This window comes from Camelus ferus, chromosome 2 (genome assembly GCF_009834535.1).
Source record: "Camelus ferus isolate YT-003-E chromosome 2, BCGSAC_Cfer_1.0, whole genome shotgun sequence".
NCBI lineage: Eukaryota > Metazoa > Chordata > Mammalia > Artiodactyla > Camelidae > Camelus > Camelus ferus.
Window position 1 is genome coordinate 4,767,504 of NC_045697.1, and position 26,238 is coordinate 4,793,741.

At 48.7% G+C, this 26,238-nt stretch overlaps 2 protein-coding genes across 14 annotated transcripts in view; one reads left to right on the top strand and one right to left on the bottom strand.

The window, feature by feature from the left end:
• Nucleotides 1-24,337, bottom strand: part of EVC (EvC ciliary complex subunit 1) — a 68,077-nt gene extending 43,740 nt beyond the window's left edge. For 2 of the 12 annotated variants that reach the window (XM_032493816.1, XM_032493812.1), the window contains exons 1-8: nt 23,923-24,335; nt 17,707-17,832; nt 11,837-11,920; nt 9,404-9,636; nt 7,913-7,997; nt 6,458-6,601; nt 3,424-3,522; nt 350-487 (exon numbers count right to left, since the gene is read on the bottom strand). In XM_032493816.1, the coding sequence (XP_032349707.1) occupies nt 350-487; nt 3,424-3,522; nt 6,458-6,601; nt 7,913-7,997; nt 9,404-9,636; nt 11,837-11,920; nt 17,707-17,832; nt 23,923-24,096 (1,083 nt within the window). In that variant the 5' untranslated portion in view covers nt 24,097-24,335. Of the gene's footprint in view, nt 1-349; nt 488-3,423; nt 3,523-6,457; nt 6,602-7,287; nt 7,412-7,912; nt 7,998-9,403; nt 9,637-11,836; nt 11,921-17,706; nt 17,833-23,922 lie in introns of those variants that run through there. The other 10 variants (XM_032493807.1, XM_032493819.1, XM_032493827.1 and 7 more) reach the window with 10 other exon arrangements.
• A 63-nt stretch (nt 24,338-24,400) lies between these two features.
• The window catches only part of EVC2 (EvC ciliary complex subunit 2), a 122,425-nt gene continuing 120,587 nt past the window's right edge, over nt 24,401-26,238 (top strand). Inside the window, exon 1 of one of the 2 annotated variants that reach the window (XM_032493802.1) lies at nt 24,401-24,499. The gene's annotated coding sequence lies outside the window, so the exon portion shown is untranslated. The remainder of the gene's footprint in view (nt 24,500-26,238) is intronic. The other variant, XM_032493801.1, reaches the window with a different exon arrangement.

Sequence of the window (26,238 nt, forward strand, 5' to 3'; positions counted from 1 at the left end):
GGAGTTTGAGAAGTTAGCAGCTAGCAGCTGCTCTAACCCGCAGGGTGGTAATGACACAGAAGGTTAGAGCAATCTTTGCTTTGAATGATAAAAAGATCAATCTAAAATTTAAGCAAGGAGAATTCATTAAAAAAAAAAAAAAAAAGACTCCTTCCGTAAATCTTGGCCCCTTAATTACACCTTCTCTATAGCTTAACTTCAGAAACCGGATCCCTGGCTCCAGGGCAGAACGTGACAGGCAGGGAATTCGAGTATTAAACATGCTTCTAGGTAGCATCTCTTTAATCTCACCAAATGAACTGTCCCAGAAACCACGGTTTTCATGCAGAAAAGAAAATCCATCACATACGTTATCTATTAGCTGCTCAGAATATTCCCGCTCTTTCTTTTCCACGTCTGCCAGGGTGATGTATTCTGAGTCACCAGCCCCCAGCATCTCAGTGTTTGAGAGTCTGACTTGAAGTCTCTTTTCCAATTCTTCCAAGTCCTGGAGAAAAAAAGAAAAAAGCAAATAAAAAAAAAATCTAATTGTATCTTAAATTTTAGAAAAGAGATGTTTTTATTTTCCCCACTTTATCGTAAAATATTTCTTAACTGTAATGAAATGCTTTGGGTGTTATCCTACTGAAGGTTTGATGATAGAAATTGATTTTTTTCTCATTAAACACAGAGCCTCAGAATAATGGATCATGTATTTCCTTATATATTCTTCTTTTCCCCTACTCCCCCCAAATAGGCCATACTTTAAAAACAATGAAATAGTATTTTCCAATCTTTATGAAGTTTGGGAAAATGTCATGACACCTGGGGTGTTGGGACGGAATGTTTCTTCCCCACTCCTCTGGTTTCTATGGGGAAGGATTACCTGGTACACCCCAGGGAGGAAGTGATATGTATTTGATTGGCGGTTCAAAAGCAGGAAGTGAGCACAGCCCCTAGCTTGCCCAGCTTCCTCCTCCCTGGGATGGACCATTCAGGGGAAGCCATTGCTCTGCTGTGGCCTCAGCCCAAAGGGAGCTGGACAGCAAAGGTCCTGCTTCTGTGTGGGGAGGCCTGAGGTGGCTCAGCTTTGCCAGTAAGTGATTTGGCTAATCCTAGGACTCAGTATTAGGAAGCCATGACTGCTATGCATCTAAGCCACCTCCTCTAGGCTGGCCCCTCCCAGTAATAAAGCTGACATTTCTCTGTCTCCCCAGCCCTTTCTCTTCATTAATTCAGAATGTGGAAGGAAGAGGGGAACCCTATGTAGGGAGTCCCACAAACCCCAACATGGAGTGTGGGTGGCAGTTCTGTTTTCTCTAGAACTGTGTGCACTGACATGTAATCATCACCGGTGTGGGTCCAGGTTCATTAGGAAAAATAACATCGATAAGAAGTGCTATTGATTATCCAAGCCAAGGCCATCTGTGACTTCTAGTTCTCACAGCATCTCTACAAAAGAGAAATGTTTCTTTTCCAGATGAGGAACCTCATTACAGGAAGCTGAGACATTTTGTCCAGAGTCTCCCAGCAGGAAGTGGTGTGCTGGGCTGGGCTTGTCCCTGAGGCCACTGCTCCAGAGCCCCGCTCTTCTAACTGCAGGAATCATGGTGCTTCTCTCCAAAGCAGCTACCCTTTCTGAGCACTTCTCATCCTCTTCTAGAAGTTTTGAGGCTGTTGTGAGCATTAAATGAAAGTGCGCATTTAAAGTACTTGCCCAGACTAAGTCCAATGAATAGTAGCCACTTCCGTTAATTAAGATGCTCTGTAAGTGGTAGCAGTGGGATTTGATTCCAGGCCTACAAACACCGAAGTGCTTATTCTTTCCATAAGACATATAACACTGTTTCTTACTAGTATAATTATGAGTGTCACAACCATTATCATTATTTTTGTCATTGGAGAGTCATTTAAACTCGTTGTGCCTCCATTTCCTCAGCTGTAAACAGAAACAATTATGACCACTCGCAGGGCTGTTGTGAAGATTAAATGAAATAATGCACTGTGTGCATTGCCTGAGGATGGTAATCATGGTGGTGGTGACACCGAGAATGATGAGAACGATGATGATGGAGAAGATGTAGCACCTTCTCCTTGGGATGGAGTGATTAATCCTCTCCCATGGAATAGAGGAGTGAGGAAGCATTCCCTCCCAATCCCCCAAACCTCATAGTGATGGTGACAAGGATGATACCAGTGACTATGATGAAGATTTCAGTGGTGGCAGCAATGAGGAGGATGAGGATGACATAAGAAGGAAGATGAAGGTAGTGGTGGCAGTAGTGAGGGTGATGAGGAGGATGGTGGAAGTGGTGATGGTGGTGGTAACGAAGATGATGATGACAATATGGAGACGAGGATGATGGTGGCGATGGTAGTAACAAGAACGATGGCATCAATGATGGTGGCCATGATGAAAATGATAGTTGTGGTGGTGGTGATGAGGAGGAGGATGGAGATGGTGGTGGTAATGAGGATGATGAGAATCATGACAAAGAGAATATAATGGTGGTGATGGTAATAATAAGAATGATGATGACAATGATGACAATAATAAAGATGGTGATGGTGACAATGATAGTGGTGGTGATTGTGTTGTTAATAAAATGATAATAATGGCGATGATAATGATGATGATGAAGATAATGGTTGTGGTAGTGATGGTAATGGGGATGATCACAGCTTTCATGTAACCGTTGGGGTCTAACTGTTACTTTGCTAGGTGCCTCATATGCATTTTTCTTATCATTTCTGTAATCCTGCAGGACAGGAATTACCATCCCACTGCACAAAGACCCCAGGATTCTAAGAGTTTGTGAAAGACAGAACCAGGGTATCAAACTCCACCACTCTGACTCATAAAATAAAATAAAGTTTGTATAAAAGATTGAAAAGAGAAGTATGCAAACTAGCATAAGGAGTTATAACCAATAAACAAATTGCACATTTAAAAATACCCCAAACTTGTACAGACAATAACATCAATAGCGGTTCTCTTAGAGGAGTGGATACGAGCCAACATTCTCTTTTTTTCTATTTCCAATGTTTTTCCACATTTTAATAATACATTGTTATTTTTGAACTTGTACATACTTTTATTTATTTATTTTTAAGCATTGCTTTTTTAAGGTTTTTTTTTTTTTTTTGAGTGGGAAGTAATTAGGTTTATTTATTTATTTATTTGTTTGTTTGTTTGTTTTTTAATGGAGGTGCTGGGGACTGAACCCAGGACCTCGTGCCTGCTAAGCATGCGCTCTACCACTGAGCTACACCCTCCCTCCAGTACATATATTTTTATATATCATTATTTTGTATTGAAAACTGTATATTGTAATAAGCTTTTAGTACATAAAATCCAAAATACTTTTTATATCATAATATTATGTTTTATGTATTTTAATAAACTATTTTTAAGTTACCTCAAAATATATGTTGAAGACTTACATTTTCTTGTTTTGAAAGAATTTTCTGGTATAATTCATCATCAGACTTCTTTTTAGGAAGAAGGTCAAGGAGGCACATCTTAAAAATGTGAATAAACATCTATTGCCAAAAAAGAAAACAACAAAGAGAAAGATATAAACAATGGTATCTTCCTCCCTCCCTCCCTCTTCTTCCTCCTCCCTCCTTACCTGTCCACACACACACACTCACAAATACACACATACACACAAATACACACACACAAACTTTTTGTCTTGGAAAAGACCTCAGATTAAAAATCATGACAATGGCCTATAATAGACTGCATTTTCTTAACCTTCCAAAGAAAAACACTTCATTTCTTCTTTGTTCATTTATTCAGCAAAAATTCATGAGGTGCCTACTCTGAGGGAGGTCCCCCTACGTTCTCCATTTTTATGTGAGTCAAGGACACAGACAAGGCAAAGGTGGGAGTGCTTCTTTGTGGAAAAAAATCAGAGGGACAGTTGTATGGAACCGGGACGTGTAAAGTCATCCACCCCAGGCCTCTGTCTCCATAGACAGACATGTCCTCTAAACCGCTCCGTGAGCAGGGACACCCCGGCAAGTCCAAGCGTGCCAACTCCATAATTTGTTTAACCATTTACCTCCTGCAGGATGTCTGAATATCTTCAGTTTCAGGCTATTACAAACAAAGCTGCTATAAACTTTGATGTACAGGGCTTTTATTTTTTAATTCTTATTTTTTTATTGAAGTGTTGTCGACTTACAGTACATACAGGTTTTTGAGTGAACACGTTTCTCTGGGATGAATGCCCAAGAGCCCACTCACTGGATCTTCTGGCAATGGCATGTTTAGTTTTATGAGAAACTGCTGAACTGTGTTCCAAAGGCATTTTACATTCCCACCAGCAATGTCTGAGTGACCCAGTTTCATCACATCTTCACCAGCATTTGGTGGTGTTGCCATTTTTATTTTAGTCATTCTGACAGGTGTGTGGTCCTACCTCTCTGTGGTTCTGATTTGCATTTCCCTAATGGTTTAATGGTCTTGAACATCTTTTTATGTGCTTTTGTGTGTGTTTGCTTGCTGACAATACATTTCTTTTTGATGAAATATCTGTTCATGTCTTTTGCTCATTCTCCAACAGCATTGTTTACTCTTTTCTATTGAGGTTTGAGAGTTTCTTATATGCTCTAGGTACTAATTCTTTCTTACACTGTGGTTTGCAAAATATTGCCTCAGTCTTTTCCTTCTGCCCCTGTGCTAAGACATTTTTAATGCAGAGGTTAGCAAAAGGTTTTTGCTGAAAATGTCCACATAGTAAATATTTTTGGGTTTGCTGGCCACACTATCTCTTTTGCAACTACTGAATTCTGCTGTTACAGCAGGAAGGCAGCCATGGGCGATAAGTTAAAAAGACAGGCGTGGCTGGATTGGCCCAAGGGTCATGGTTTGTGACCCTTGTTTTAAGGTCTGATAAACACTCTTCAGTGCCAGACTAACATATATATTATCTCAGATGATCATTATAGCACGCGGGAGGTTGGTACAACCTCTCCCATTCTACAGCTAAGGAGCTCTCAGCCGAGAAATCTGGACAAATGGCCTCATGTCACAAGGGACATCCATGAGGAACAGAACCCTTCACCAGACATCAGCATGCTTGCCAACACTAACGAGCTCTAAGAAGACAAACGTCGTTTTGGCCTTCTATCCATTGACGTCTAAAGCTAGTGAAAGTGACATTGTTTTCTCAAGATGTTAGTCTCAAATCCATTTTCCTTCTGACCCTAAATGGAATTGGTAATGTTTACAAGTCTTGTTACATTCCTGTCCACTTTTAAAACTTTTAAATTTGGAATAATTACGGACTTACAGGAAGGGGCAAATCATACAGAGTTCTATGTGCTTTGCCCCCAGGGCTGATACCTCACATCACTGGGGCTCAGTACCAAACCTGGAAACTGACATAGGTCCAATACAGTGCACTGCGGACCTTACTCAGTTTTCACTCATTTTATATGTCATTTGTGTTTACATGTGCGTGTGGTTCTGTGCAATTTTCCCCTGCCACAGATTCATGGAACGATGGCCACAATCAAGATAGAGAATCTTCCAGCACCACGAGAAACCCCCTAGTCCTAATGCTCCTCTTATGTTAGCCTCCCCCAGAATCCCCTCCTCTGTTCTCATCTCTGCTCTTCTGCTTTAAAGGTTACAACTGTGGCTTCTCTCCATGTCCTAGACAAGTCCAGCACTGGTGCCGTCTTTCTCAAGAGCCACCAGTGAGCTCTAAGCTTCTGGGCTGCTTGATGGTCACATCTGGTCTGAGTCACTTCTGAACCCTGACCTGTGATGACGGACCTCTACCAGAGAAACAAAATGTGAAGTCTTTTGTGTCACGTGGCTCCCACCTGCTCCCCGAGTTTCTATAGACCCTGCACGCAACAAAGCCATGCTCTGCAGTGAATGAAAGGCCACGCTTAGAAAGCAGCTCTCCCAGGACAGGGCCGCCGTCAGCCAGACCCATTTCTACAGAGCACTGTTCTGGGCTCTGAGGATACACAGAACTTGCACTCAGACAAACCTCATTTGGGTTCTGCCATTTACCAGCTGTGTGACCTTGGGCAACTGACTTGACCTCTCTGAGCCTCAGGTTCCTCATGAGTGAAACAGCAGTGAGGGTTTCATGAGATCCGACATTTAAAGCAGAGTATCTGTGCTTAATAAATGGTGTCATGGTGATGCTGGTCACATAGCCCAACAGAGCCCAGAGCTCTGCCCACAGAGATCTTTCAGAGAGGGACAACTTAACTTCCTAGTAGTTCTATGGAGTGAGTGTTAGAAGTGTATTATTTTCACACCTTTCCTAAAGTGGCTCAGAGAGGGGAAGTAACTTATGCAAAGTCACACAGCTCATAGGTGTCAGAGGTTTCTGACTCCTAATCTGGTGCTCCTGGAACTTTCCTAGGTTCCAGTTTAAGTGTCTCCCTCCAGGGAAGTGCTTCCACCTCCCTGAAGCCTCCCTCACTCAGGTCCTCTCTTACACACCCTCACAGTGCTCCATCGCTTGCTGTGTCGTACATTCTGCCTCTGTGCATTCTGGGCTGTCTGCTGACTGCCATCTCTCCCCTGGGCAGTGGGCTCCATAAAGGCATGGTTGTTCCCGGTACTATGTCCAGCAGGGCGGGGAGGCTGCCCACAGGGAAGATGGGCAGATGAGTGACGATGAATGCTCTCTCCACGACAGCAGGCTGCTTCTCTGTGGGCACTGACTGGCTGCTCCGGGGGCAAGGCCAGCCAGGACCACATCACTCGTTAGGTGGATGGGGCTCTGAGCACAGAAACAATCACCCTCCAGGGAGCAGAGCCTTTGAGGAAATGGCCAGGGCCACCTGCCCCCAAGCAGGACAGGTGTGGCGGAATGAAAGCAGGCTGTGGCTGCAGGTGGGCTGCTGCCTCACGTCCCTGGCCCTCTGCAGGGGCGGGGTCCAGGGGGCTGCAGGAACAGGCTCTATTTCTGGAATCCTAGGATGATTTATGGTTTCAGATACTGGCACCTGTTTATGAGGCCCATTCTGCTCACACAGAGCAAAATAACCTTCTGCTGCATCCTCAATTTAACATTCTTTTATTTCTCTGGTTTATAACAAAGCCCCTGTGGGATATCTGTCTGCGTCTGCTCCTACCCCGCTGTCACTCTTTTCATCTGCCCCTTCCCATTCTCTTCCCAACAGGCCTTCTCTCTCCTCCCTTCTCCCTGTAGGTCCCCTCCCTCACTAGAGGATGTGTCTCAGGGAGAAGTACTTCCTCTTTTTTAACCCCAGTGGTCTTGATGGCTGGCTAACTCCACAGGGTCCTGTAGCAACCGTGGGACTCACCCCCCTGACTTCCTGGGTCTTGGATCCAGCGTTGATTCCCTCAGAGACCATGTGCCTCCGGCAGAGACCAAACTTGTTTCCCGCTGTCCTTGGTCCTGATTCCTCCTTCACTCACTTAGAGAACCCACGCCCATAAAAAGGTGCTCAACTTCCCGTCTCAGGTCCAACTTAGAGCTTTGTGACTTGGGGCCAGTCTGCCTCTCTGTGCCTCAGTTTCCCCATCTGTAAAGTGAAGATAATAAGGGCCCCCACGTGGCTGGGTTGTGTGAAGTTTAAAATGCCCACCTGTGTCAACACCTTCAGTGCCCAGTACGTAGTAGGCACTCAATAAAGTTCGTGCTCATAGATATGATTCTCACTATTATCATTCCTCCAAAAATACCAGCAGGTGCTCAGCTTTTTGCTTAACCCCCACGGCTCTGGGCATAAATAAGCATTGATTAATACTTATGCTGCACCCTGTCTACGGGCAGGAATCCCTCTTCCATTCTGTGGTCTGATGCCTAATGCCGCTCTACTTTCCTCTTGTGGCGGCTCCGTTGTCACTGATACCCGTTTCCCCAGGGTCTCTGGAACCCCGTGCACACGGAGAGCCTGACCCTCAGGTCCTGACCTCTCCACCTACCAGGTGCTTCTCCTGCCTCAGCGCTGCGTCCAGATGCAGTAGATCTTTCAAGTGAAGGTTGTAGATGCACAAGTCAAGGTCCACACTGAGAAGTTCAAAGAGAAACAGAAGAGACTTTCAGAGTGTTTGAAGTGAGGGATGAAGTTACTGAGTTATAAGTACAGCCCTGCTCAGGACAAGACTCCAGATTTTAAATTCTGCAGCATGCAGAGATTGCTCACAGCCACTCAAGGCACAAAAGGAGGAATCAAGGGAGCTATTTGAAACCCATTTGTGATCAGAAGGAACAGCTGCCTGAGACATCACAGACAGAACACAGGAAGAGATAGAAGGTGAGAGAAAGAAAAATAACAACCTCCCCCTGCCTCTGGCATTTTCACATCTAATGTCACGTGTCACCCTTCCTCTCTGCCCTCATATACACATTCTCATGCCCATTTTACAGATGAGAAAACTGACTCAGGAAATCAAGGGTGAGAGAAATCAAGTAGCGGTCACACGGTCACTGAGGCAGGTAAACAGCAGGGTATAAATAAACGCCTATGACCTTTTCTCCTACAGAGGCAAATGCACTTAAATGACTACACTCCCACTGAACTGTTACAAGTCCTCTCCATCCGAATGCTCAGAAACATCCCTTCCCAGCCAGGCGGGTGAGCCAAGAAGGCTGCAGTTCAATGAAGCCCCTCCTTCCGGGGGCCACCTGCAGGGCCAGTACCATGCGCAGGGTTCTGAGCTCACTCTTTCCCCAGCCCTGAGCTGGGCTGTGCACGGTTCATCTTACCCAGGACCCCTTGGACTCACGCAAGTTCACAGCCGAGAGGCCTGAGGACCAACACACACACCTGATGGGTAGTTTCTTGAGCACTTACTGCATGCTGAGCCCTGCTCTGGCCTAGATAGTGTGGGGATAGACAGTGTGGGCTGCAAGATCAGGTGGCATGTCAAACCCAGCTCCATCACGCACATGCTGTGTGACCTCGGGCAAGTCACTCAGCATCTCTGTGTCTTGTTATTTTCTTTGTAACATGAGGGCAATATTAGCCTCTACTTTACAACCTTAACAACCTAGGGCTGTTAAGAGAAATGAATTCACTGACTGATTAAGACTTATTCATCACTGCGCCTGTCCCAGGCTCCCACTGGGCAGTAAAACAGTGGTGACCAAGACAGACCTGGTCCTCGTGTTCATGAGATAATGAATCCCTGTAAAGTGCTCAACACTGCCCTGAACACCAAAGGCACTTAACCAGAGCTAGCGGCTGCTGTGTGATGCCCGGGGCACATCAGTGATAAAGGAGGCCCCATGACTTCTCTCCCCAAGGCTCAGGCCTGGCTCCCTAGCCCCGAGGCTGGCAACACCACACAATCAGCGTCAGCTCTGACACTGGGTCTCTGGGTGTCCGTGGCTGAGTCCTTAACTCTCTGGGCCTCCATGTCCTTTGTTGACAATGACACAGCCGAGCGGTCTCCATCCCACCCCCACCTCACCTCTCGCAGGTCAGCGCCTCGGGGAAGCTGCTCGCCTGGAAGAAGGTGCGGCCGAGGAACCTGTCGTCGCTGGTGGCTGAGTGGATGCTGGACGAGGAGCTGCAGTCGTCCTTCTCGGCCTGGCTCAGGCTCCCCAGGCTGCTGGAAGGGGACGCCTCCACCAGCTGGTTTGGCAAGACTGCCTGCTTTAAGTTTTCGTGCAGAGATGGGTTGGAGGAACCGTCGGCCAGAGGCTGGGGTGGCAGAAGAGAAAGCCCGTTCTCAGTCCACGTGACCTGTCATGCGTGTGTTTCCACAATTCCACCAGTGACACGTGATGGTGGCTCCCAGGCAGACAAGACTGGGGAGGCCTGCGAGTGGACACCTTAGAGCTTCTGTCCCAGGGTCACGGCCACACCCACACACTTGTGCCCCAGGGACCTGTACCACAGCTCCTGGCACATCACTTGTCCCGGAGGCCAGCCCCTCGGCACCAGGCTCCTCCCCCGCAGCAACTAGCCTCCGTGTCTTCCCCAGTGGCCCCCTGCACCCACACTGCTGCGGGCTCTGACCTCCTCCACAGCAGCCTGCCTGCCCTGCCCCCTCTCTCTCTGTGTTCTCAGACCCCCGGGCCTGCTCTGCCCACTAACCTGCCCTCCAGAGGATCGGGGCCTTTATTAAGGAACTGAAGCCCCACGCACCGCCAGGACCACATGACATCACAGCTGGAGGGCTCAGCGAATGTCTGTCGCCCCTGTGTCCAGTCTCATCCCCTGTGGCTCCCCGAGGCGCATGCCCAGGTGGTACCGAGCTGGTGGTCAGCTCCAAACTCTCACCATCCTTCCATGCTTCTGCGCTTTCCCAGACTCTGGTCCCCCGCCAGAACCCCCCTCACTCCTCATCTGCGGGGCTGAAGCATCCTTCCCTCCAGACACAGACCTTTGAGTTCTCCTTCCCTGGTACCCAGGCCCAGCCCACACTGTGCTCCACAGGTCCCCGGTCACTTCTGTCCTGCCTGTTATCATGGGCCATCCTGCAATCTGCCCCAGCTGTGAGGGCCTCCGGCGTGAGGACAGTGCTTTCCTGACCACTGGCTAATCCTCAGTGTTCACTGCAGAGCCTGCCCGGCAGGGGTGCTGACGGTGAGTAATCCCCTGGTCTGGGAGCTCTACCCCTTCACCCACCCACCCGATAGTGAAGGAAGTGGTTCCCAGCGTGTGTTCTGGGGAGCAGTTCCATGAACTGTCACCAGTGACTGCTCGCTGCAAGGGTTCCACAGAAAAATTAGTTTGGGAAAGTCTCCGTAACAAAGTAGAATCATCTCTCTGGGGCAGGAATTCTCAGAGCCTTTGATATGGTCTGGCTGTCCTCAAAAGCAAGTAAGAATTTCAAAACCTGAACAGGCATTGAGTGCTGAGACATCACACACTGTTCTAAGCCCCCTGTCTATCACCCCATATAACCCTCCAAATAGCTCGGTGAGGCAATAGGGCCCTTTACCCCCATTTTATAGATGAAGAAACTGAGGCCCTGAGAAGTCAAGGAATGGTCAAGGGTTAAAGGCTGAGATGGGAGTTGGGTCTGAGTCTGTGACACAAGAGCCTGTCCTCTTCACGGCCGGGAGAGCAGGCAGCACCTTCCTCAGCTTACTTGACCAGGAAACTTTCTTTCCTGGAGCATCTCATAGGTTGCGGGTTCCCTGAGCATCAAGGAACACACCGCTCTCTGCAAAACTCCCGGCCGCAGGTGTGCGCTCCTGGCTTCAGGTGTAAGACCTGAGGGCTTGACTCTGCCCTGCCCCTTCCAGCTGTGTGGCCTTGGGCAGGTCATTAGCTTCTCTGGGCCTCAGTGGCCTTATGCATTAAGTGGAGATAACAATATCGTTTACCACAGAGGGTTGTGGCGAGGAATATCGAAATGCCAGTGCGAGACGAGCGCTCAGCACCGCCCCAGCCCCGCGAAGTGTTCAGTGTCAGCTGCTGGCATAGTCCCGGCCGGTGAATGAGGGTTAATGTTGGGAACTTGTGTCAGCATCAGTATTTGTAATAGCGTTAAAAGAGCAGGGCATAAAACGTACATACATATATAAATATATGAATCTATATATAATAATTGGGTCACTATGCTGTGCACCAGAAACACCGCATTGTAAATCAACTATACTTAAAAAAAAAAGAGCAGGGCAGATGTTGCCCTACTGTGCTGTCAACTGGTGTCCCTGGGGATACCTGGCTATACCATGGGCATACCCTGTCCCTGACAACGCTGTCATCAAATGGATTAACCTTAAAGTTCTGCTCCATTACAAAGCCACAAAATGATCCTATTAAAATGACTTGCCATAAAGTCCTCAAATAGAACCCCAGATTTACACACTGAAACCCTCTTCTCCTACCCCGACCTCAAGCACATTACTGGATAACTGGATCTCAAGACAGAGCTCAGGAGTCTCACCCGGAACTTCTGATTGATGGGATAGACGACTTTTGCCTTCAGTGCAAACGCTGTGATATTGCTGTTGAAAGACGGGTCACATTCCTGGGAAGGAAGAAGAACAAATGGCATGGGGGAGCTTTCTGTAAAATGAAGGACAAACCACCAAGAGTTTCCAAAATGCTACATGCCACTTGCAACAGTGGCTTTGGGAAGGGACCGTAATAGGCATATTTAGATCCAAGTAAGTGCTCACTTGCTAGAAGGATGGGTGGATGGAAACTCGGGTGGATGGATAGATGGATGGGTGGGTGGGTGAGTGGACGGATGGATGGATGGATGGATGGATAGATGGATAGAGAAATGGAAAAACAGGTGAATGGATGAATGGATGGATAGGTGGACATATGAATGGATGGGCAGGTGGATGGATGGATGGACAGAAAAAAATGCATGAATGGATGGACTGATAAGACATATGAATGGACAGATAGACAGGCAGGTGGATGGATAGGTGGACAGACAGGTATATGAATGGATGCAGGAGGGAGGGATATACAGATGGGTGGATGGATGAATGAACAGATGTTAAATAGCACATTCTCCACTTAATTCCAAGTCTTCCACTTTGGGAGAACTAAGGATTTAAATAATATAATACCAAAAAATTTCCTAAAATTGTGAACTGCCTTCTGGTGGAATAAGAAAACACAGAATAATTTTAGCACTCCCAGGTGTACAAACACATCCATGTGGCAATATTCATGCAAGACTTTCTATTACACCCTTCAATGAAAAGAAGTGGTTGGGCAGATCGTTTCACTTTTCTGAGCCTCAGTTTCCCAGAGAGTAAGCAGGCAGTGTACCCGCCCTCAAAGATGGTGCAGATAAAGCCCCCGCAGAGGTGCCAGAGCAGAGGAGAAGCAAGGCAATGGACGGCTCTAAGTCGCGGGAGGAAAGAGCCACCCCAAACCGTGCTCAGGCGCCACCTCCCCTGGCCACAGCGGGACGGATGGTCCACATCCCCACCTCCTCTCTGCATCCTTAGGGCTGCCCCTGCCCTTCACACGGTCGGTACAAACAACCAGGAAGTGGATGCAGGTGAGCAGGCAGACGGGTCAGGAGCCTGGCACCCTAGACCGTGAGGAATCACTGCTCAGCGACTCAGAACAGACTGCCAGGTGAAAACCACACCTACGTCAGGTCTGCTGCTCCCAGTGAAATCCTAAAGAAACCGCTGTCACAAAGGCCCGGTTTCTGACTGCTGAGCAGACCTTGGACTCACACAGCCTGTTGGGGGGATGCGGGAGAATGTGTCACTCCCCCACGAGATGCGGTGTTCAAACAGCACCTGAGCCTGCAACGTGGCCCACCTCCCTCTCCTGAGGGGGTTTCGCTGTGATCCCTCTGAGGAGGGCGGGCGGAAGCCATCTGGCCAGGGACCCAGTTCTGCCATTTCTCTCTCTGTCTTACGACTTAGAATGCGGGAAGACCACCAACTTACGCTACCTCCTTAAACTTCCAAGGACCTTGCCATTCCCAGCTGGGGAAGATGACACAGAGAGGTTCAGCCATGCGCCCAAGGTCACACAGCTACTAAATGCCAGAATCAAGATTTGAACTCAGATTCCCCGGCTCCGGAGTTCCTCCTGTTTAGCTGACACCATTCTGTCTCCTTCAACACGACACAAATAAGAACAAGAATAAGAGCCACGCGATTAAAAGGGGAGTGGGAGTCAGTGGAGAAGGCCCGGGCTCGGCTCCACCATGCCCCAGGGACACAAGTCAGACCCCGAGATGCTCTGCCACTCCCACTCCCCACCTGCCACGTCCCATCAACCACAAATCCCACCAACTTCACCTCCTAAATATCTCTCAAATTCACAGCCCTGGCCCAAGCCGCCAGCATATTTACCCTAAAGACCTGCGACAGCCTCCTAACTGGCTCCCCTTCCATGTCTCGAGGGCCTACTATGTGTTAAGCGCTTTACGCACGGTTGTTCATTAAATGATCCCACAGCAGTCCGCTTGGGGAAGTTCACGCTTTTATGATCGTGCCCATTTGATAGAAAGACAAAGCGAGGCTCAGAGATGGACACCTTCCAATCCATTCTCCAGGTGGCAGTCAAATCACCTTTTCAACACACAATTCCCATCGCATCCTGGCTTCAAAGCCCTCCTGGCAGACCACCGCCTGCGCCTGGCCCCCGGCTTGAGTCTTTGCCAGAGGACAGTTATAAAAACGCAGCGTGGCTGTGAGATTAAAAAGGGTGACTTCAGAACTGGTGGTGTCCTCTTTGGGGCCCAGTGCAACATGAAAGCGGTCGGGGAGGTCTTACGCAAAAGTGATTCAGAACTTCAAGACATCAAGGTCAAGAAACTAGGGGGAAAGGGTGACCGGGCAAGGGAGACACCCCGATGAAGCCAGCCCCGGCTGGTGTCCAGTGAAGACATACTTTTTCAAGGAAAGACGCAAAAGCAGGGAGGACATTGTGCATTTCTAAACTTCTTCCAAACAGAGGTGAAAAGAAAGGACAGAATGAAAGGGGTAGAAAGTGAGAGGAAGGCTTGGTCTCTGCCTTCATCTTCAAAAGTTGGAGAGTTCATCTTCAAAAGGGAAGACGCCAAACCAACATCGCTCTTCAGGTGACAAACGAAATACATGAAGAAAAGGACACTGACGCAGGCCCCCCTGAGCCGTAAGGAAGCAGACACTGAGGGTCGGGAGCCTGGCCTCTTTGTAGTTTTCACAGCTCTTCTAACTAAATTCGGTGTCCTCCACGTTCTGATCATCCAACCATAGTAATAACAATTATTCAGCAAATTGGCTGCAGTGCACATTTACAATGTAAAGCTTCCTCAGCTGAAGCAATGCCATCACTCAGAAAAATTAGTTAAAATGTAATTGGAGGAAGAGAAAAGCCGTTTCACCCACGGACAAAAGGTGCTCTTTTCAGCCAATGCACACACACACCCTTAGGGGAGCTATGCCCGCCCCCTCCAAAGCCAAGGGATGGGAGGAGGCTGTGGAGTAGCATGCCTCAGAGCCTTCTGGAATCTGCTGTTTGGTTTTGGCCGACGTGAGCTGTTTATCAACAGAGTTCATGCAAGGAGCGGCATGAACCCCAAATGCCTTGGTTTTCTGTGCATCCGAGGACATCGGGGTTACAGTACAACTCAGCCTGTCGAGATCGACCCTGCCCACATTCTTTGACAAGCTCGCACTGCAGAAGGCAGGGGCGTTTTGGCGAGCCAGTCACCGGAACGGGCAGATCTGTAACTTAACTCTTGGCAATTATTAGCTTGATAATGGGCATGGGTGAGGCACAGCTAAATAGTTAACAGGTAAAGCATGCAGAAGAAATGGGTTAGCCTTCCGGGGAGGCAGAGAGACTTGTCTCTCCCACAAACAAGGGCCCTGAGCACTCACCCTATGGTATAAATGTTCGCAGAGTTGATTCATGGGTGATCCCAGGGAATGGCAATCATTACTGTCATCATCAAGCTGAGAACCCTGAGGCTCAGAGAGGCTGTGTTTCTTGCCCACCATCACACAGCAAACAGACAGAGCTGGCCCTGGGTTCCAGGATTCTGGATCCGAAAACAGTGTTGTTTCCATCCTCTCTGAGGCTACCAGCTGTCTGAGCAGGGCTTTTAAGAATAGCTTTATTGAGATGGAATTCACGGAGCATGCAATTGAACCATGTAAATTGTACCATTTAATAATTTTTAGTATATTCACAGATATGTTGACTTTAGAATATTTTTATCATCTCAATAAGAAACCCCAAAACCTTTAGCTATCACCCCTAGTCCCCCTGTTCCCATCCCCAGCCTGAGCAACCACCAATCCACTTCCTGTCTCTGAAAGTGTACCTGTTCTGGACATTTCTGATGAATAGATCCTGTAACATGTGGTCTTTTGAGACAGGTTCTTCCAGTGAGTGTACAATTTTCAAGGTTCATTCATGCTGTTTTTATGGCTGAATAGTATTCCACGGTATGGACAGACCATTCTGTTTATTCCATCAGCTGGTGGACATTTGAGTCTCTGCGTTTTGGCTATTGTGAAATGGGCTGTCGTGAACATCTGTGTACACATTTTTATGTGGACATATGTTTTCATTTCTGTGAGCAGGGTTTTAATAAGATGTCATGATGGGAACAGAAAGCTTGAGGCCAAGTCTGAGTAACAGAGGAACGAATGCCCGATTCGGGCTGGAGCGACGCTGCCCCGGACTCCCCTCCTGGGCCTCCAGGAGCTGCCCTCAGTTTCCTTTCATAAAGGAGAGCGGTTTCCCCAGTCTCCCCTCTAATAAACTGATTTCTCATGGGAAAAAAAACCCTCAAAACTGTCACTGTCAGACAGGTATACACAGGCCCACAGAGATGCATGCGGAGAGAGACACCAAAAAAGATAGGCTCACAGAGAGATGCACTGATACACCCACACAGACGTGGACACACGGGAGAGACAAGCACCTAGAAACAGAGAGTCCAGGAGTAAGGGCCAGAGACACAGAGCACAGACGAAGTGCCGACTCATCTCCGGGAAGCCACCACTCTGGACTGCCGGGCACTCTCGCTTCCTTGCCAGCTCCCCACGTCGGCCCCGGGGAGGGCGGCCAGTCCCTCCACGGGGACCTGCCCAGTGTGGGCAAGGGAAGCCCTGTCTCCAGAATCCTTGCGAAGCAGCAGCAGCAGATGACTGTCGAAAATGATTTTTCAGATCGCTAGAAGCTTCCCTTACTGATTTCAAACTTCCTTGTGAAATTCGTTTTAAAACACCCAGCCCACTTTCCGCCCGTGGTAAGCAGAGGCTGCAGACCAGGACTGAAATGTCAGAGGCGGTAGGCGGTGGGGAGGGCTGCCCTCCCGGGCAGGGGCTGACTGGACCCAGGTCCAAATCTCAGCCACGGGACTCGGGACAGTGACTGAGCTCCCTGAGTCTTGGCTTCCTCATCTGGACAATGGGTGTATAAGCCAGGCCATGGGGTGCTGAGAGGACTGCATGAAAACAACTCACGTGCGTGTTCACATCACTTAAAAATGACACACGTGAAAATGCCTGGAATTCAGCAGGTGCTAAACAAGAAACTTAGCTCAATCTTTCCCCTTTTCCCAGCATCTCTCTCCCTCTTTCTCTCTACCTACCTACCTAGATACCTGTATTCACCTTTGGACAATTGAGGCAGACTGACGGTTGTCTGTGATACTTTCAGGGGCCAGGAAGTGACCGGGAATAACACATCTCTGGAGGAAACCCCTCCTCACCCATGGAGCTCACACAGGAGGTGACGCCCTAGGAACCGGCTCAGGCTGGACAGAGCAGAGGGGACCATAAGGAAGGTACAGGGGCCAGCTACCTTTTAATATCGCCTTCAGAGGCCCAGAAGTCCCATTCTAGATTTTAACTTAAAAGAAATAAAACAAAGAATGAAACAAACTTATACACAAACGTTCCCAGAAACCCCACACTGTGTGCACATTCCCACAGTGGATGGAGCGAGTCAAAGAATCACTGATGAGTGAAACAAGGACACGGACAAGCAGGCACAAGGAAGCATATGCTGGCATTTACAGAAGCTTTGAGAAGAGCAAAACCAGTCTTGGAGATGGAAATCACAACAGCGGCTGCCTGTGGAAGGGGCGCTAGAGAACTTTCCAGAGTTAGGAACATTCCTGATTGGGGTCTTGGTTACAAAGGTGGAAACATTTCTCATTCATCAAACTGTCCACTTCAAATCCGTGCATTTTATTACATGTAAATTACACCCCCAAAAGAAGCCTGTTGGGACATGAGATGCCAGTGGGTTGTCTGGACGCCATGCAGGTAGGACACAGGGACACCCAATAGGAACCTCCTCCAACACCCCCGACACCCAGCTTACATCCAGAGCCTCCTCGTCCTTGGACGTCGGCACTTCTCTCTTCCTCCTCTGGGATGGGGAGCCAGTTTCCGACGGGGTCTGTACGTTAGACTCCAAATTCTTGAGTAGGCTCTGAGTGTCGTCTTTCTAAAATCCAAAGGCGGGGCAGGATGGGAGAGCACATTGAATCGTCAACATGGGGTCATTGCAACTTTAGCCATCAGCCCCCACCCCCAACAGTCATGTCTGCTCATCTCCAGGCCAGTGCCTGGACCTCTCTGTGCAGTGCTCCCATGCCCACCTGTGGTCAGCTACATCCTTCAAGACTGTCCAGGTGTCCCCTTCCTGAGAAACCCCCCAAAGCCCCATCTCAGTGTGTCCTCAGGGCCTGGGGGCAATACTTGGAACGAAGCTCATTCCATTGTTCTTCTGAGTTGGTGCCCGAATCTACCCCCCACCCCCGCCACCCCTGGAAGCCTGTGAGCGCCTTCTGGGGCGGGGACAGGGTAACAGCTCAACATGGAGAATGACCCAAACATATTAATACTCTTGTTATTTCCAATAATGGCATTGCATGATTTTTAAGAAAATACTTTAGGTAACCTTGAACTATAGGATGGTCTCTAGGGTGAACTATAGTCGATCCTCATTATTTGTGGACTCTGTATTGGCAAGTTTGCCTACCTGCTATAACTTTTGGCCACCCCCAAATCAGCACTTGTGAGCTGCTGTGGTCATTCCTGGACATGAGCAGAACTGTCAAAACTTTGAGTTGCCCAACATGCGATTTCCAGCTGAGTTTGAACAAGGCAATGCTCTGGTTCTGCCTTCTTGTTTTCAGCCCATCCTGCAAGCAAGCGTCCTTTCCAAGTTCGATTTAGTGCCATTCCTTTTTCACATCTCTGTGCTTTTTGTGGATGATTTTGTTGTTTAAAATGACCCCTGAAGTGTGCTGAAGTGCTGTCTAGTGTTTCTAAGCACAAGAAGGCTGCAATGTGCTTTATGGAGAAAATGCATGTGTTAACTGGCTCTGTTTGGGCGTGTGTTACAGTGCTGCTGGCATGAGTTCAAGGTTAATGAATCAACAATACGTTAAATAAGGTGTCTTTCAACAGAAATACATATAAAACAAGGTTACGTATTGATGGATTAACGAAAAGGTTATGACCATAATCTTATAGAAGCCCCACCCTGCGTCTCCCACAGGAGCAATGCTTCCGTATCTGTTCTGTAAAATCACTTGCAGAATTATCAACTGTATTTAAAATCCTATTATGCCAGAGACACTTCTCAAACCTCTCCTTGGCCACTGGCTGCTTCTGGGTATGAAGAAATATCACCAGTTTGTCACTCTGTTAAGCAGCAACTGCCACAGAGCATCTATTCAGTGCCAAGCGTTATTCTATTGCTGGGAATAGAGTAATGAACAAAATGAGTAAAGCCCCTGCCTTCAGGGATTTTACATTCTAGAGACAGAAGACAGGCATAAGCAAACAAAGAAATAAATATATAGTATGTCAGAGGCGGTAAGTGCTGGTACTATAGGGAAAACTAACAGAAGATGGGGGAATGGAGAGTGATGCGAGGGGAGGGCCTCTTGGACAAGGCGGCATTTGAAAAAAAAAAAACTTGAAGGAAGTGAGAAAGCAAGTAAGCCATTCAGGTATCTCAGGAACAAGCATTCCAGGGCAAGGGCACAGCAGGTGCAAAGGCCCTGAGGCAGGGGCATGCTTGGCACGTCCAGGGAAGTCCATGTGGCTGGAGCCGTCTGGGGTGAGGTAGACAGGGTTAGATGATGAAGCCAGAGATTTAAGGGTTGTTTGTTTGGTGGTTGTAGCTGACCAGTCCAAGGCGTCTGCAGGGAAGAACTCAGTCACATCACCCTACAGTAAAGACTCCAGGAGAAAAACCTCATTCACCTTGTGGGGGAGAATCAGGTTTCTGCTCCCCAGTTAAAAAGGACCAGGAGGTCAAGGGTCACCAGCCATTTGAGGACAGACTCCAATATGAAAGACAAACCCCAAAACAAACAAAAGGAAAAAGCAAGCAGGAAATAGACACTGCATGGACCCCCAATGTGTCCAAGAAAACTGAAAACGAACAAAAGTAATGTCCTCAGAGAGATAAGAAGAGATACCACATTCACAAAATAAGAACAGGATAGTGTAAACATAGAATGTTCTGAGGACAAATAAGAACTCTTGAAAATTAAAAATGTGAAAAACTCATTACAAGTATAAAGTTGAGAAAAGTCTCCCAGGAAACAGTGTAAAAATGTAAGGAGATGGAAAACAAGCAGAAAGAAAACTTCAGAGGCCCAACTCAGCCAAAAACTGATAGGAGTTCCTGAAAGAAGCAACAGAACATTTAAAAGGAAAAGAGTCATCAAAGAATCAAGAAAATGAGTTTCTAGAACAAAAACAGAATGCACAGTACAATGGACAGCATTCGACTACCACCAAGACCCACCCTGGTACACTTCACATACTGGGAGCAAAGCCAGAGTCTTTTAAGATTCTACAGAGGAGCAAAAGAAAAAAAAAAAGATTCCATGCAAAGTATTAAGGATCAAAACACAACCCAATTTCTTAACATCAACAATGGAAGCTCTAAGATAGTGAAAAATGTTCAAAATTCTGCAGAAAGATTATTTTCAACCTGGAGAATTAAGTATAAAGACAGAAGAACATAGATATTTTCAGACACAGAAATTCTCAAAAGAACTTCTATTCATCTTTTTCTCAGAAAGCTACTAGAGGATGTGCTGCAGCTGAATAAGGAAATTACCCAAGAAAGACAGTGGAGGGGATCCTGAAAGAGGGTCCATCCCAGGAGAGAGGTGCAGAAGTTTCCACCCAGTGGCCCTGAGAAGTCCCAGTGGTGGCAGCAAAAGCCTACAGCGGCTGCTTCTCGAAATTCAGGAACAGAAAGGTCACGGGAGAGCTTGTTAAACTCAGCTTGCTGGACTCACCTCCAGAGATTCTCATCGGTGAGTCTGGGGTGGGGCCCAAGAACTAGTATTTCTAACAAGTTCCCAGGGGATGCTGATGCTGCAGGTCTGGTCCACACTGAGTGCAGCAATGGTCTAGACGCAACCCAGCTGAGATGGGAGAGGTCAGAAGCTTTTTGGAAGAGAAGTTTTTCTAAAAGATAAAACTGATCAAATACCTAATGTCTTAAGAGGAGATGTAGACGAATAGGGGAGAGTTTATTGTGAAATGAACAGTAAGTATATAGAATCTAAGGAAATGAAAAAACTGGGTAATTATTAATTTCAGAGAAAACAAAATATTGTGCAAAAAAAAGAAAGTAACCATAATTACAGCTAATCCTTGACTTCCAGTGAATTAAGTTTACAAAATTGGAATAATGAAAACACCAAATACTGATTTAACCAAAATTACCCTATAACCACACAGGGAGGTGGAGGTTGCAGTGGTGGACAGTGGGAGGGGGATATAAATATGAAGGAGGGGAGAAAAGAAAGCAAAATCACTCCCCACTTCCATAGTGGGAAGTCAAGCAGCCATGTAAACAAGTTATTCAGAAATGGAAAGTAAATGACCAAAATAGCCAGCTGAACAAGAATTGAACAAGGTGGCTTCGCAGAAGTGGGAAATGGGTGGGGTGAACATTTTAAATTACATGCATGTGTCACTTTGATGTCAAAAAAACGTTTCAATGATGAAATAAAGAAAACTAATAAAATAAAACAAAAACCGCAAAAGGAAAGTGGTCCAAGATAGAATTGGGAGCTGGGTGACTTGGACCAGAGGAGGACAGAGTGTCCAGGACCCATGAGAGAGGAAGTGCTTGATCTAGCCTGAGGGTTGGGACACTTTCCTACGTGGATTTCTCTCTGGGTCCTGAAGGATGAGCGGGACGAGAGGACAAGAGGACGAGAAAGGTTTCGGCTGGCAGAGAACAGATGAGCACAAGTGCAGAGGCATCTGGGGACCAAGGGGACTCTGGGTGGCTGGATGCCCCGGGGACGGTAAGCCACCTGATGCACCATGCTGGGAAAACGGACATGAGCTTGAGTGGGCAACCAGGAGCCAGTGGAGCTTTTTAACCAGGACAGTCATATTGTTGGATGTACATTTTGTAAATGGAGACTAGAGGCAGGAGATGAAATAAAGGAGGATACGTAGGAAAAAAGAGTTGCCAAGGTCACATCCACACCATCAGAAAATCCCACCAGCCCCACCCTTGAGCCAGAGACCCCCCTCATGGCTACAAGCCTAGTCTGAGCCACCACCACCTTCAGCTGGACTAGTGTAGCTGTTACGGACCAGCTGTGCAAACCCAGGCAGCTTGTGAGCCTCTGGGCTACCACTAAAGTCTGAATGTTTGTGTCCCGCTGTCCCCACCCCACCCCACCCCGGCTGGCTTCTTATGTTGAAATCCTAATCCTCGACGCAATGGTATTGGGAGGTGGAGTCTCTGGAAGGTGATCAGGTCGTGAGGGTGAGGTCCTCATGAATGGGATTACTGCCCTGATAGAAGAGGCCCCTGCAATCTCCACTGCCCCTTCTGACTTGCGAAGACACAGAGAGAAGTCAGCTTTCTGCAACCTGGAAGAGGACTTTCGCCAGAGCCCAGCATGCTGGCACCCTGACCTTGGACTTCCAGCTCCCAGAACTGTGAGAAATAAGTTTCTGCTGTTCAAAATCTACCTAGTTTATGGTATTTTTATTATCACAGCCTGAACAGACTAAGACAGATACCACGTGCCGCTTCAGCAGGTAGCAGGTGGTTAAAAGCTCTGACTTAGGGGTTCAGACAGGCTGGGCTTGAAGTCTACCCCCCCTGCTCACCCCTTGTGTGCCCCTGGACAAAGAACAGCCTTCCAGAGCCTTGATGTCCTCACTGGAAAATGAGGATAACGACAGTCAACACGCAGAGGCTTGGAGTGAGGATCCAGAAGCAAATGCCCACAAGCACCTGGCCCGGGGCCTGGCACCCAGGAAAGACTCTGACGTGTTACTTCCCTCTTCACACAAGGAGCCTGTCTCAATCACCAGCAGGATGCGACAACCTCAAACCTACCTACAAGCACCTTGCACGTGGTTAGTTTCAACCTATGTCGCACAAACTCCGGAAGTCACCTGCCAGGTGAGAGAGCCTGGCTTACCATTGCTGGGTTCATCTCCTTCTCACGTGGGCCAGGAGTAGGGGAACAAGACCATATTACCTTATCCCAGATCCCACCACACTTTCTGCTTCTATGAGGTCAAAGCTGCAGGGTCCTAAAACACTGATCATATCACCGTTGATCGAATGACTGTCGGATGCTCCACATCTCCACACAACATCTGATTCTACAACAGCTGTATGAAGCATCCGTTAATTCCGTCAGGTGGCCACCTGTGACCCATTCCCTCCACCTCCAGTATGGTGGCTTTGGGGTTAGACACACACCTATCCTTTTGGCAAGTTATTTTAACTTCTCTGTGCCTCAGTTTCCTCATCTGAAAAATGGGGACATTAATAGCACAAGCTCACAAAGCTGTCTTGGAGATTCAGTGAGATCATTCAGGTAGAGGGTCAGTGCCTGGCATACAGCCAGCATTCAATAAATGCTAGTATTTTTCATTTCCCCATCACAGAACTCATCAGGCTGTTATAATAAAACGTTTACTTGGAATCTGTCCATCTCTGTCTCCCTCTGAAGGCTGTGAACCTCCAGGGGCAGGCGCAGGGTCTTCCCCGCACATTGATGGGGCGTCTAAGCCTAGTGGCAGGCAGTAGAAGGTGCTCAGCAAACTTTTGGGTAAGTGTTGAGCGCATGCTGATGTAGCAGCGGGGGCTCCTGAGGGGCTAGCTGGGTGATCCACACAGCAAGGAAGCAGAACGGGCACCCAGGGGTGGGAATCCCCAGTCCTCCTGTCCACCGCGCTGAGCGGGACCCACCAGTCCAAATCCTTGCTGTTACAGACGAGGAGACAGGCTCCCGGGCGTTCAGGGGCTAACGTCATCCAGCGCTGTTGGATGGTGCAGACACCTCTGGGGTACCCCAAGCCACAGCCTTCCCTCATTTGGCCGCTTCCCTCTGAAATCACAGTCTCCAGCCGCCTCTGGAGCACCCGGGGAACCCTGCCGCACAGGGCCCATTGCGCACGATGCCCGCGAACACGCTCAAGTGGACGCAGAGCCGGGGCTGGAGCCCGGACCCCAGAGCCCGGACCCCAGAGCCGAGGAGGACCGCGCCGCGTGCACCCCCACACCCCGGCCTACCTGGTGCCGAGGCCGCGGGCGGGCGGCGCGGCAGCCCAGCCAGAGGCCGAGGCCGAGGCCGAGCGCGGCGCCCAGCAGCACGGCGGGGGCCAGCAGGGCGGGCGCCGGCCGCACCGCGTCCCGGCCCAGCAGCAGCCGCGCGTCGCTCCCGCAGGTCGCCGCACCGCGGGCCATCGGGGGCGCTCAGGCGGCCCGCCCGCCGCATCCTGCCCGCCGCCGCGCGCTGCCCGGGCCTGCCGCCCGGGGCACCATCCCCGCCAGGCCCGCGACGCCGGATAGGGCCCCCCACCGTGGGCCAGGGGCGCGGGGCGCGCTCCGCCGACTTCTCCGGCCTGCGCAGCCTCCTTCCTCCCGCTCCTCTCCCCCTGCCCAGCGCGGCCCCGCGCAGGGCGGAGCCTGGACCCGCCGCCCAAACTTTGAGCCACCCCCGCCCCAGCCCTGCCTTTCCACTGAGCATGCCCCGCGGCGAGGGGCGCTTCTCAGCGAGGAGGGCCTTCGGGCAGGAGTCTTGTTTTGCATCGGCTTCTTGACTTCCAGCGGGGAAGGGAACCCCAGCTACGGAGGAGGGCGTTGCTCAGTTAAGTTGCGTGCTTACGCTTTGTTAAGCTGTTAGCCTGACGACCTGAGTAACTTTAAAAAAAAAATTTTTTTTAATTTTGGGGAGAGGAGATAATTGGGCTTATTTATTTATTTTTAATGGAGGTACTGGGGATTAAACACACGCATTCTACAACTGAGTTTTGCCGTGTCCCTACTCCCCCCACCCCCCTTTCTTCACAGCCTTCTGAGATGGGTACCATTTATGCACCCATGCTCAGGGTCAGAGCTAAGTGACCCAATCAGGTCTGACTCAGCCTTACTGCTGACCTCTACTGATTGGCCATCCTTGGGCCACACAGCCTGTAAACTTGTTTGCCTGAAAAACTCCTGTTTTAATACTTTTTTTTTCCAGGGATAGTCACTGCTTTCTCCTAAGACAATGCATTTGGAGACTGTTACACCCAGCCCCTGCTGGAGACACTGCCGGGTCATTCCTTCACTCAGCATTTACACAGAACCTACTGTTTGAACCAGCATCAGGCCAGTGACCAATCAGACAAGGCCCAGGCAGTGAGGAGCTGACGGCTCTGTGGGGAGATAGTCAGATGAGTTCAGCATCTCTTCTGTCTTTTAGCAAATTTACTGATGCAAGCTCTTGTTCTGGGTCCTGGCGTACACACACACACACACACACACACACACACACACACACACACACACACACACACACACACACACACACACACACACACACACACACACACACACACACACACACACACACACCCTCCTACCATTTGGAGCTTAATTTCCTACAAGGGCCAGAGCATGGGGATCTGTTTCAACAGAGAGGGTTTTTGTGTTCTTAAACTGGACGTCCAGCTCAAGTTTCTGGGTTTTTTTTTTTTTTCAATCATTTCCTCAGCAACTCTTCCAAGTTGGCAAGATGAGAACATCACATAGATTTACTCTTTATAGATGAAGAAGCTGATAACTAGAGAGGAGAACGGCTGACTCAGTCTGGTGGTAGGAAGTGGGACAGATAGATGCACTCACACCTGTGTTTGTCTGGCTTCACACTCTCTGCCACACTGTGCTTCTTAGATGTTTCCTTAGGCACATCTTCAAGGCTCCGGGGAATGTGTATGAGGGCAGTAACCTGAAGTTCTTACTTTATGACAGCGATTTCTTTGGATGCTCAGGCTTCAGTTTTAAAAATGTAGTGTTCTTTGCATTTTTCTTTATTATAAAGCCGTTTGAATATCGAAACCATCCTTTAAACTACTCACTAATAGAATTCGTGCTCCAGCAATTATCTCACTCCTGGCCCACTGCTTAGTACCCCCAGTGTACCCCACATGGAAAGCTTGGCTAATAAGTTCTCAGATTCCCAAATCCCATCATCTTGTCCCTGTTGAGTCAGGGAGTCAGAGAAGGCCTGTCCTTGGAGGGACAGGGGAAAAAAAGGCCGATAGGTGCCAGGCTTCCTGGCCTGAGGCTGCCGACAGTATAACAGGCCCCGTGCAGGAGGCTGAAGAGGTGTCAGCTGTCACTGTGGGCCCAGGGGACTGACAGCCCTACCCTATGGAGAGTTCAGGGAGTTTGCGGAGCTGCTGCCTCCTGGCTCAGGAGGCCAGGTTCTGCAGAGAGGTCTCACAGTGCCCGGACTGACTCCCTGCTCTCCTCCACCCTCCCGCTCCCAGGGTGGGGGTAGGTTCTTGGGCAGGTGCAGGGGCGAAGCCATAGCAAGGGCTCAGGCAGTGGGAACCTGACTGG